Genomic DNA, 13,087 nt, shown 5'->3' with positions numbered 1-13,087 from the left:
CAACGAGGCCTCACACAGGGAATTCCAAAGCTCTTGTTTTAGGGCCTCTTTCCTCTTTCTTAGTGCCTGCTTGTAAATATATCTACACTCCTTAACCAGCACCCTATCTTTCTCTGGAGCGTGTAGTGCATGCTTCAGGTTTGAATATGCCTTTGTACAGGCTGCGTCAAACCAACTAACTTTGGTCTTTTTGGGTCCTTTTGTTTCAAAAGACATGAAAACATGAAAAAGAAATTCAAAGACCGAGGCTATCCGAAAAAACTGATTGACCATTCGCTCAAAAGAGCACGATACTACGACAGGGACTGTCTAATCAAGAAGGCTGGCACCAAGAAAACACAGGACAAAATAGTGATGGTGAGCCAACACTCAGTGATAGCTAACCAAGTTAAGAACATCATAAATCATAACTGGAAAATTCTGAACAATGGTCCAGATGCAACTCCCCTCGAGCGTCCCCTATATGCATACAGGAAGAACAAGAATCTGAGGTCCAATCTTGTGTATACGTACAGGGAGGACAGCATCGAGACCCAAACTACCTTGAGTGGCCAAAAGGCAGTTGGGAATAACAAGTGCGGTAACTGTTGTGTTTGCGAGCTATGTATAGTAACCAAGACAGTGGAACACAATGGAACCACACACACTATCACCACCTTGAACAATTGCAGAACTAAGAACGCTGTATATTTGATCCTGTGCCCATGTGACCAGGCATATATAGGAGAAACCAGCCGAGAAGTTAGGCTCAGAATAGGGGAACACAAATCCGCGATCAAAAACAACAAGGAAAATGTCCCCCTGGTGTCACATTGGAAGGAAAATGGACACACAGCCAGAGACCTTAGATGGGTCATCCTAGAAAGAATAAGAGAACTAACTAGATCAGGCGATAGTACGATGAGACGCAAACAACAAGAACAATGGTATATGGTCAAGTTCAATACCATCAGGAAGGGATTGAATTCCAGGGAAGAGTGGGAGGCCCTCATCTAGCCAGTCAAACTAGGAACTGAATGCCTCACAACATATGTGCTTATGTAAGATGCTTAGACCTAACAGTCCATTCTTCAAGCATGCCCCTTATAAGCGAACATCGATTGCTAAACTATATGGGCGTAGTATACCATCTATGTAGGAAGTTTCTAACTTACAACTGATAGCGTACCTATAATCTAACATCTAAAAAGCACTCTTAAAAGTATGCCCCGCTATAATTAGAAGGATGCCCCCTTACAATTAGAAATGCAACGCCAAGTAATACAGCAGGAATTTACTATGAAATTTAAACACTCCGGTGAGCCCCTTTTAGATAGAGAAATAGGCTCCTTTATCCAGCCTAGTGCCACAGATAATGAAGTACTAAACTAGCTAATATGCAAGGTCAGTAACAGGATTATTGAACTGTGAGGTACGTTAGGTCACCATTCAAACATGGCGCCCATGGTGGATCATGTTCCCAGGGTACCGCGTTTTGACATTTAGAGCCAATTCCCTCCTGACACATATCCTTGTACCCGAAAATGAAGCAGCAACACTGGTCATGTTATGCTTCTCAGCACTAGTAAAAAGGTGGCAGGCATACTATACAAATAACGCGCCGCTTTAACATTCATAGATGGCGCACACGAGGGATCCGTTCCTCGAGTCATGTAGAGCCAGTATTCCCTTGCCAGTTATTTTAACATCCGAAAGCAAGATAGAGGCACAGGCAATACTCTGTCCCGTAGCATTAGTATTAAGGAGTAAGGTGATTCCATAGGAATCATGCACCGCTTCACCACTCTAAAATGGCGCCCACGTTGGTTGAGTTAATCGAGGCACGTCAACATCGCGCGTTCAGCCAGGTGCTTTCAATTACACACTCATGTCCACAAATAAATAGAGGCACCAAAATTAATCACCAGAGCGAGTGAAGGGAGCGAGGCAGACGCGTGATTTCGGTGACATCGAGGTAAGAGACCCCTGAGCCCCCGTTTCCTGTCGAGGGTACACCATCCACCCTTGGTAACCCAGCATAGATTTTCCACACCAGGGTTGTTATTGGTCCTAGGTCCTTTTAATGAAGTTGGCTTACCAGCAACCTAGAAAATAGGGGGAAGGGAGTATATCCAGCCTCCATACCTAAGTCTCCTGGCAATAATAAATGGTGGGTGGGACTGGTTTAAAGTAGCGTAGCACCACCTTTAGCCAGATTAGTCTATTTTATATAAAATCTGAAGGTGTATAACATAAAATATTGTATCCTTGTCCCATAGATAAATATTTACATGCAAACTGTGTAGACTGGGCACTAGCAGACAAACTGTGTAAACGAGTGCAAAGAAGTGTAGGGATTGTATTTCCCCAACAAAAGACTGGACAAAAAGACAAACTAGACAGGTGGGCAGAAACAGTATTAAATCGTTTTCTGTATCTACTTTGATAGAACATATCCAGTTCTGGAGAATACCAACAACATCCTATGCCCGTTCAAAGAATGCTCTAAAATATCCAGAGGTAAGACATACACACATTAACCATTAGGTTATGAACAGTAATATAGACAAGACCCAGATAAGTTATAATATCTTTTACTCCTAGAGATACCTTACTAAACTGTGAAAAAGTCTTAGAATACGAAAGGAAGAAACCCCAAGAGAAGGAGCTCCTATTACAGGGGAGAGGTAACTAGAACAACATAATTACCCTACCAGAAGTTACCATATATCTGTTGATAACCCTTGATAACACATGACTATCATTCGACAGGACACATCTATATTAAAAGCCTGCAGAACCCAGGCGTAGCGCAAAGCTGATCCTATACTGGAACGTATCCTACACTAGATGGGGGTGAGTCTGAACCCCTTCTACTCTACATAGGACCCCTATTCCCTAGTTTCAAGTAGTAACAAAACCGGTCTTCCACATTGAAAACGACTCGGAGGGAATAGAATGTTATATGTTTTAGATACATACCGTGAATATGGCTCGGTCGTATGCTAGATGTAATGTATAGCATAAACAAAATTGAGTCCTCTGTTGTATCCGATTGTCATCAGTATTCAGAGTTGTCTCCGTTAATCAACTATATAATAACTGAGATGCGACACTGGAACCTTATCCACATTGGGAAATAAGCAAAACCCTTCTAACATAGGAGAAGTCAAGATAGTCAAGATAGACTGAACAAAGAGTAACTGATACCATGTACGATTAGTGACTCCATACGTTTCTTTTCATGTATCTACAGATACGGTGTATTTAATCACTTCTTGAAACCCCAGCAAGAAAAGTCCTGAGGAAGGTGCCACATAATCAACTGTACTGCACCGAAACGCGTCGACGCACTGTTTTATGACAAAAAGAATCCAGTCAGGGCCTAGTAAACCTTAGATGGATATCTAACTCTATTACTAATGTTTACATGAGTTTAAGTAGTTGAGGCTGTTGGATCTAAGAGAATATGGTGGCAGAAATATCTGTGAGCCACAGTGATACAAGGGGTTTTTGGCATGATATGTATTTTTGTATTCTTGTCCTTAGCTCATAAACTGTTTATATGTTGTAGATATGTCTGAATCGATTGTGCATTTTACCACTATGTCTGTGTAATTTTGTTTTTATCTGTGTATGATCTTTTCAAGGTATATTCCTTGAATTTTAAACTGCATTGTATTGATTTATATGAATTTGTTCTGTTTATTTACTTGCCTAGACATTGGCTTTTAATAAAATCAGATTGTTAACGATTCTATTTCTTTGTGGAAGCCTTTTTAAATTATTCGATATACAGTACACCATAGGTCCCTCCTCCCTGACAAGACAGGGCTTAGGACATAGGTGAACAAGTAGACTCCAGGGATTTCCCTTTTGACTCTCTTTCTCCTCGGGAACCTGCAGGTAGAGAAGTCCTTCAGCACATGCAGGGATCACACCGCGGCTGTGGGAGCCCTGCTTGTAGGACGCCTCAGAGCTTCCTGGTTCCGGTCGTGCCTGCCTCTGCCTCGCGGCAGCACTCTTCTTTCCCGCGTTACCCTTGTGCACCGGAGCGCGGGGTGGGCTCCTGTCGGCTTCCGGTTTCTTCTCCGGCGGGCAGCCAATGGCAGCGCGGCCTGATGCGTCGGGCCCCCAGGCTCAGGGGTGCCTCGATCAATGGCAGCGCGGCCTTTGCTGCAAGCCTCCCAGTTCAGGGGGCGCCTCAGCCAATGGGAGCACAGCCCTCGGGACAAGCCTCCAGGCTTCGGGGCGCATTAGCCAATGGTGGCGCGGCCCTCTCAATGAAGCCCCCGGCACGGCAGTGATTCCTTCAGCACAATACGGGGTAGGCACCCGTTTAAATGCACAAGTCCCTGGCGTGGTGGACACCCGCTAGGAATATGACCAAGCAGCACAAAGTTCCTGGCGGGGTGGGCACCCGCTAGGGATAAGAAACATGGCATATATGCTGGGTGGGCTCCCACGCTGAATATCGATCAGCCAGTCACTATAAACGCGAGGTAGGCACCCGCTCGGCAAGGCACACTTTTAGGGGGATCCCCACACTGGGGATTCCCTCTTAGAGAGGATCGCAGCTCCGCGCTGCAGCCACAAGAAGAAAAGGTAGAGCGCTCCTTTAGGCAAGTGAAGGCCCAGCACTTCCCAGGTGCTGTAACAAATAGTTCCAGCGAAAGTTTTCCAGAAGGCAAAAGGGGGAGGCAAAGGCTGGGCCCAAGGGCAAGCTCACAGAGCCCTCCAGCAGGGAGGCAGTCCCCAGTGGTGGTTCCTCCTGGCGCCCAGCAGCAGCAGGCCCCCCTCAAGTCAGGAACAAGAGTGAACATTTTTCACGGGGTAACAGCCCCTTTTTATTCACATTTTCCTTTGTCTCCAGGTGCAGGGCAGAGACAACAGACACCACACAGGAGTGCACGCCAGCATTGTGAAAGGAAAGCACTGGCCTGGAGCACTTTGTTTTGTTCAGCCCCTCTCCCTATTCAGAGGACAGGCTAGAGACATCAGTCACACCACAGGGGCCGGAGCCAGCATTGTGAAGGAAAGGCCCAGCCCTATTCAGGTCCCAGGTGCAACTCCTCCCTCCCATCAACCTGCAGATCTCCCCATTCACCACCGGGGCAGACCCATCCTAACTCCTGGAGCCAGGCACACCAGCCAGCTCCAGCCACTCACAAGCCAGACAGTCAAATCACATTCACTGCACAGACCTGCCAACTTCCAGAAGTGGCACCTGTACACTAGACACATTCAATCTACGCACACCACCGCACAGCATTTAATCTCACGAGTTCGCACATACCAAACTCGCCCCTGCACTCCTCTCACATCAGGAACTACCATGGACACATATATCCACCATGCATTCCTATGGCCAATCGACTTTTAGAGCGCCTCCGGTATGCTCTGTTTGTGTGTCTGGTCGGCCACTGCGCAGCTCTGCTTTGGAGGGGCCTGACTTGAAGCAGCTTTGTGCAGCCTGACGACCAGAAGGTAACTGAACGCTAAGCTATTTCAAAACAATTTTAACATATACTCATACCGGTTTCTGCACGCAAAACTACTACTTCAAACATTCATGCCGGTCTTTCATTTTATGCCCAGAATGCATTGTAGGCTTTGCATTTTCGCGGGCTTTGCGGTCTCCTCACTCACCATTGGCCAATATGTCTGGGGGCCATAAACTGGAGCCATAAATCGCCCTCCTGCCTAACAGTTGACCATGAGGCCTCATACCAACGCGGTCAGGAATCTGCAAAGCAGAGATAAGACTCCCTCCCAGCAAGCTAGGAATTGGGCTTGCTCATATAGAAACTGAAATTGCCCTCCCCTGCTCTAAAAGCAACAACAACAAAAGAGGACTATCGACTTGATCTCCCCTATTTGATGGCCATCTTGGTCTAGTCTCTCTCTCGCTTTGGCGGCCATCTTGGACTAGTCATTCCCACCACTTGAACATAACCTAGGAACTGGCCTTTTTATACCAATCTCACCCACCACAGACTTTACATAGCTCTGTATCTAAATCCTCGTGCGATTAAGTGTCTGCCTTTATTGCAGTATTATATTTCTAATGGTATTTTATACATTTTGTGTAACCTGCACCCATTTTCACTTTTTCCCCACCGGTAGTGCACCGATCGCGACCTCATATTTTACCGGTTGCTCACTAGAGTCATATTGTCTATTGTAGCCTTCTGTTTGCACCTATATTGGTTCCAGTATATCTTTAGTATTTTATTCCAGTATATCTTCAGTATTTTATTCATATTTGCATATCTATATTTTGTAAGCTTAACCCATCTCACTTTTATCCCTATTATGCACTGATTGCTACCTCATATACTTTGTTCATTTGTAAGCTGCACCCATTCACTTTCTATTCCTGGATTACACCGATGCTACCTCTTACATTTTGGTTATTTTTGGCCATTCACTAGCGTCACTTTGGTTCCATTTAACTGATTGCTACCTCATATATCTTGTACATTTTTGTAAGCTGCATCCACTCACTGTTTACTCCCGGACTGCACCGATTGCTACCTCTCATATAGGCTAATCTTGGCCACTCACTAGTGTCTCTTTTGTGCTATGTAACCTACGGTTGACTGTTGTTTTTGCACATGTGTATTACTATCGTTCCTCCTCCCACACCCACCTATACAGCCACCCCAACATGGATCTCATCGGCAAGCACACATATAGAATCAACTACCCATCCACTCTCACCAAAAAGCGCTAAACGCTTCAAACACAACTTCCTGAGGTCCCACCCTGAAACCCCCTTTTCCAACACCTACTTCTCACCGGTCAATGGAGCCCTGAACATTGATATCATCTTCCACACCTCACGCAGAGCTCAATGGAGAAAAGCGTTCCTCACCCTACTCACCGTCTCCACCACCAGGAAAACCGCTCATGGCCTAACTCTCTCCATCACACCATCCCAACTCTTCCCTGGCAGAACCACCATTACTATCTACAATAACGGGATTGTCCTAATTCAATCCATAGACAAGAACCTGGAACTACTAGACAACCTGTTCCCCAAGTTCAAAGAGCACCTTTCCAAGCTGCGGACCTCTACCCATAACTCCTCCAGCACTATCTCTCCTGACATCACAGCCCCCACCCACAACCCTTCTAACCTAGCTCAGCACCAGAACGACACGCACCTCACCTCTAACCCCAGCACCCTAGTCAATCACCTACCTGCTGTTATCACCCCACATTCCTCAATCACAGTCACAAATCGCTCCCCCTCATACACTAGCCGCCCCTCTAACACTAACCCTTGGACTCCCACACATACCACTCCCATTCCTCTCTCCCTTGACATAACAACTCCCACCCACAACTCCTCTAACCTAGATCAGCACCAGAACGACACGCATAACGACAAATCCCACTCTTTGTCCCCCCCCACCCTCAGTCCCCACTACCACCCGCTAATCAACCACGCAGGGCACACCACACCTATTATCATAACTCCCCCTACCCACGACAGGACCATCCCTGACCCCATTTTACCCCCCACTCTCAGCCCTCACTACCATTCAGGCTCCCCCATCACCACCAACATACACTCCACCTCCACCCCGCTCTCTACGCCTGCTACCAATGCCCCCCTCTACGCCACCATAACCCCCCGCACCTCATCCACTCCCATCGCCCCCATACCCTCTCTCCTCCCTAACACCATCCCATACGCCGACACCACGGAGCCCTGCGTGAACACAAACCCACCCTCCCTCCTGCACGATAATCCCCAGGTCAGCCACTCACCCACGATTGCCACCCCCAGCACTCATACCTATCCCACGCTGGACAAGATTATGTCCTCCCTCCTTCAGCTCAAAGAAGACATCCACACCATCAAAGAAGACATTCACACCATCAAAGAGCTACTCATCACACCCCCCAGACACACCTCACTCACCACCACCCCCCCTCTCAACCTGCTCTCCACCCGTCCTGATAACGCTCCCAAGCTACATCCATCACACAGGACCGCGATCCACGCCCACAATCGCAACAACCGCACCCGTCGCCCACACTGGACAACGATCCCTGCCCACAATCGCAATAACTGCCCCCGTCGCACATGCAACCCTCTTTCGGATCTCGACACTCTCACCCTCCTCCGCTCCTACGACCCAGCTGCCCTAAACAACCCAACCGCCTCGCACCTCCCCATTCCCACGATACACTCAAATCCCAGTAGACCCTCTACACTAAACAACAGAATCTCCGTCCCGAATAACCTTAGAAAAGTCCCAATCTCTCTAGTACCATCTACCTCCCCTGACACACCCCGTCTCAAATGCACACTCCTAAACTCCAGATCGGCTTCTAGACACTCCTCCGCCATCGCTGATCTAATCCTAACATTGGACCTTGACCTAACCATCTTGACTGAAACCTGGCTAACCGAATCTTCTACACCTATAATGGACATTCTGGTTCCCCCCAACTACCACATCATTAGGCTTGACAGGTCCGGTAAGATAGGTGGAGGAATCGCATGCATATACAGGAACAACCTTTCTGTGCTGAAAGTCTCTGCATCGTCCCTACCCTCCCCAACTTCCTACGAATACATCTGCCTTGACATTATCAGTGAGGGCAAACCGATATGCTCTCTTCACGGCATTTACCACCCACCCAAAGACAACCTCCCCTTCGTCCAACAAATCATGGACATGATTTCAACCAACGCCGGACGACAGCTCAGCCAAATATACCTTGGTGACTTCAACCTCCACTGGAACGATCACAATGATGCGGTGGTAAATAGTCTTAAAAACTTCCTCGACGCCCTAGACCTCACCCAAATATGCAACAGCCCGACCCACGAGAAAGGCTCTATCCTCGACCTGATCATCGCCAAAGAGGACGCCATCCAACTTGAGTCTATCCAACCATGTGACTGGTCAGACCATCATATTGTCACATTCATCATCAATGAAAAAGTCAAACTCAACACGGGTCAATCCTCCAGACCTAAAGTCTGGAAAAGAGACCTGAAAAAACTCAACCCATCCTCCATACCCTCGAACAGCCGCGACCTCGTGCTCCCTCCTACGGGCGCTACAGATGTCCAATCCTTGACTGACCACTATCTCAACGCCATGACCTCAATAATTAATGAGGCTGCTCCCTTGCAACTAAAAAGAGTCTCCGCTAAAATCTCCAATCCATGGTACGACGGGAGTCTCAATGAAGATAGACGAGCCATGCGAATGGCAGAGCGCACCTGGAGAACAGCTCCATCTGCATTGCACCTGAAAACCCTGAAGAAAAAGAGAAACGCCTACTTCAGGAAAATAAAGCGCTCAAAAGCAAACTTCTTCAGACTCCAGCTCGACCAAGCAAAAAACCGCCCAAGAAAACTGTTTGCGCTAATCAGAACACAAGCCAAGGAACAACCCCAACCTCTCAGCACTTTGTGCGAAGCACCCTCCTGTGAAGACTTCGCCGCTTTCTTTACCCAAAAAACTGACAACATTAAGAGTGATCTCCGCACTGACGCAAGCCTCTTCACCACACCCAACTGCATAACACCCACTGAACCAAAAAACAATGCTACATGGTCTTCCTTTGACACCTACTCCGAAGAAGAAATAGGCAAACTGCTCAGCACCTTGAAACCCTCCAAACACCTCACGGATCCCCTCCCCGCTAGCTGTCAAAGATTTCACTCCATTGCTCCTTCCACTCTGGACTAAAATTATCAACAGCTCGCTCCAAGAAGGAACCATCCCTGACTCCCTCAAAGTTGGACAAGTCACACCTTTACTAAAGAAACCTACGGTCGACCCATCCGACCTAAACAACTACCGTCCCATTACCAATATTCCCACTCTCGCCAAACTATTGGAAAAATGCACGCAACTACAACTGACTAAACACATTGATCAGTTTGATCTCCTCAAACCTCATCAATCAGGCTTCCGAGCAGGACACAGTACTGAAACTGCTATGACTCACATAATTGACGATGCCCTTCAAATCCTAGATCAAAATGATACCTGCCTCCTCATCCTTCTTGATCTCTCTTCAGCATTCGACACTGTTAAACATGAGAATTTACTCGATCTTTTGAACACAAGAATGGGTATATCTGGGACTGTTCTCAAGTGGTTCACCTCCTTTTTACACAACAGGTCGCAGAAATTCAAGAGTAACAACCTGATGTCCTCGCCAATACCTGTTTCGTTAGGCGTCCCCCAAGGATCCTCCCTATCACCAACTTTGTTCAACCTAGTTATGGACCCTCTCACCACCTTGCTACAAGCATCCAATGTACTTTTTCACATGTACGCAGATAACACCCAACTATATCTCAAATTACAATCCCCCAATTACATTTTACTCCTGAACTCAACGATCAGAAGCACCCAATCCTGGCTTGCCGATAATCATCTCAAACTCAATGCCCTGAAAACAGAATTCCTTCTGATCTCACCTCCCGCGAAGATCTCTACCACTCAATCCTGGCTTAAACAGCTAACTGCACTCAATGTCCAACCCACCATAGTAGATTCAGCAAAATCTTTAGGCATAACTCTCGACTCCAATCTCAACATGCAGCATCATATCAGCAAGGCTACTAAGGGAGCAAACTTCCAAATCAATACCCTGAGGAAACTTAAACCCTTCCTGCCAGCCAAAGACTTCCAAACTGCAGTACAAGCACTAGTAATCCCGCGAATTGAATACGGCAGCATCGCCCTCTGCGGTCTACCGTTAACCACTACTGCACCCCTAAGAGCTTCTCTAAACGCTGCAGCGAGACTCATCACGTGGTCAAAAAAACACTCGCATATCTCCCCTGACTTAAAATCCTTGAACTGGCTGCCTTTGGAAGCCAGAATTCATCTGAAAATCGCCTGCATGACACACAAGGCTGTACATCTGAGCTCTCCCGGATACCTCGCTCAGAAGTTGTCAATCTCTGGTGGCTCCAGAACCACCAGAAGCACAAACAATCTTCTGCTAAAACCTCGAAGATTCCGTAAGGAAAAAACGTATAAACGCTCTTTCTCAGGAATGGCACCCAGGATCTGGAACTCACTCCCTCCTGAAACCAGGCTCATCTCCTCCATCACACTTTTTAAGAAAGAAGTAAAAGCTATTCTCATGGCCAAATTCACTTGACCTATTAACGTGATCGGTAAAGACTCTGCACCAATCTGTATTATCCTGCTGGATCCCTACGACTATGTGTTTTACCTGTATTATTGACTTACCTGACTATCTATGCACACATCTATCTGTAATACTTGCATTATTGATGTACCTGTTTTACTTTACTCCCTAATGACCTGAGCTTCACTCTCTTGTTGGTATTCCCTGCTTTGTAAAGCGCTCTGATATCTGCAAAGATCTTGTTCGCGCTATATAAAACTTTCAAAATAAAATAAATAAATAAAATATGGGAGGGCAGGGCAATCTCACCACACGCACTCAGACTGCGCACGCACTTTGCACTGGGACACAGGGTAAAAGTGCGCAGAAGCCCAAAATAACTAAAATTAGGTCACATTTAAAAGCAAAAAGTTTAGGGGTGAACCTGCTAAAAGGGCTAAGTCCAACACCCAGCATCACAAAATGGATGCTGCTGCCACAGACATGAGTCTGGCCTCCTGCTCCTGACTGAAAATCCGGCAGGGGAGGCCTGGAAAATAGGTTTCCTATCACAGGGAGGTGCAACCACCTCCCAGTCAGGCTTTAGTGTATTGGGGCTGGGTGGGTGCACTCTGAGAATTCTTTGATGTCTGCACTGGGGGAACATTTGATGTCCCTGCGCATAGTCCAGTTCAAACCGGTTTCAGGGGCACTCAGGCCCTGCTCTGGCATGAAACTGGACAAAGGAAATGGGTGTAGCCACCCCTCTTTCCAGACCCTCCCATATGTGGGTTCCCCAGAGTATGTCAAATCCCTTTTCTTAGTATAAGTATGGGATCCCTGGCAACATGACTTTAGATTACACCTGGATGAAACTCTGAAATGGAATCCTGGAACTTCGACGCTCTACTAACGATTAGAGGACAGAAGAATCTCCCTTGGGGTCAAGGAGTGACTCCCCTGTTCAAACCGGCACCAATGAAGCATTTGCCAGTCTGCATCTCCGAAGCTCCCGCCAGACTCCAAAGTATTTGCAGCCCTGGAAGAGGATTTCCAGACTTCTCGAAGGCCGACCGAGTCCCCAGCAAAGCTGAGACCCGCAGCCCTCAAAAGTGACATGGAACCGGAACTCCTGACACTGTGCACATTTGCTAAGTGCATTAACTTCTTGATCTTTCCTGAAGTTGTGCTTTGGGTTACTTGTAGCCCAATTCCTGAGCATCATTTGCACCGAAGACTGCGGGCCTACATTCCACGAGTGTTCCGTGAGCTCACTTCTTGTATTTCTGCTTGAGGCTCCTTCGCGATCATTGGTCCATTGACTGTTGGGTCCCCATGAAGGCCATTCTGATTTTCCTTGGACTTCTCTGGTTGCTCCAGATGTGCCCTGCCTCCATACCAAGTGGTGAGTCTCCAAGACCCTGCTGGTCTTCACTGAAGCCTATCTCTGCTTTCTGCGTGGGTTGCTGTTGCCAAGGCTTGTTGGGTGAAATCCGGGCACCAACACCGCAGCACTCAAAATCCTTTGTGGGACAGCTTGAATGCAGCTCCTGGTTGTCATCGACATCTCCAGGACCTCGTGGCTTAAGAGCCAAGCTTCACCTTCTTCACTTGAAATCACCGAACATCTGTAGGCATCTGCCTATCGTCCTCCTGGTCACTGGCAAGTGACCCAGACTCTGTCCCCTCTGCTTTCAGGTTCTTCATATCTCCGATCCATTTTTTTTTTTTTTTTTAAATATATTTTTATTGCAGGAATCAGTAAATCGTTACATAATCGACCAGCATTATAAAACGAGCAATATCAATGAGACACAACCCTCCGCCCCCCCGCCGTATTTCTCGTACACAGCCATTCAGCCCACAACCCTGGGGTCGGGCGGCGAAAGTCAATGGGGGCTCAGCAGGGTGTCAAAGCTGGTCCGGATGATCCACAATCTGTCATCTGCTTTTCCAAACAAGCCTATAAACCCAGAAAGAAAAA

General features: G+C 47.2%; 1 protein-coding gene across 1 annotated transcript in view; it reads left to right on the top strand.

The window, feature by feature from the left end:
* Positions 1 to 222: 222 nt before the first annotated feature.
* LOC147709933 (uncharacterized) overlaps positions 223 to 13,087 on the top strand; it is a 35,357-nt gene continuing 22,492 nt past the window's right edge. The window contains exons 1-3 of the mRNA XM_086926139.1: positions 223 to 580; positions 7,534 to 9,486; positions 9,761 to 9,975. Coding sequence (XP_086782265.1) covers positions 223 to 580; positions 7,534 to 9,486; positions 9,761 to 9,975 — 2,526 coding nt within the window. The remainder of the gene's footprint in view (positions 581 to 7,533; positions 9,487 to 9,760; positions 9,976 to 13,087) is intronic.

Source organism: Lissotriton vulgaris, chromosome 6, assembly GCF_964263255.1.
Source record: "Lissotriton vulgaris chromosome 6, aLisVul1.2, whole genome shotgun sequence".
Lineage (NCBI taxonomy): Eukaryota > Metazoa > Chordata > Amphibia > Caudata > Salamandridae > Lissotriton > Lissotriton vulgaris.
This window is presented reverse-complemented; position numbering and strand designations above follow the sequence as displayed.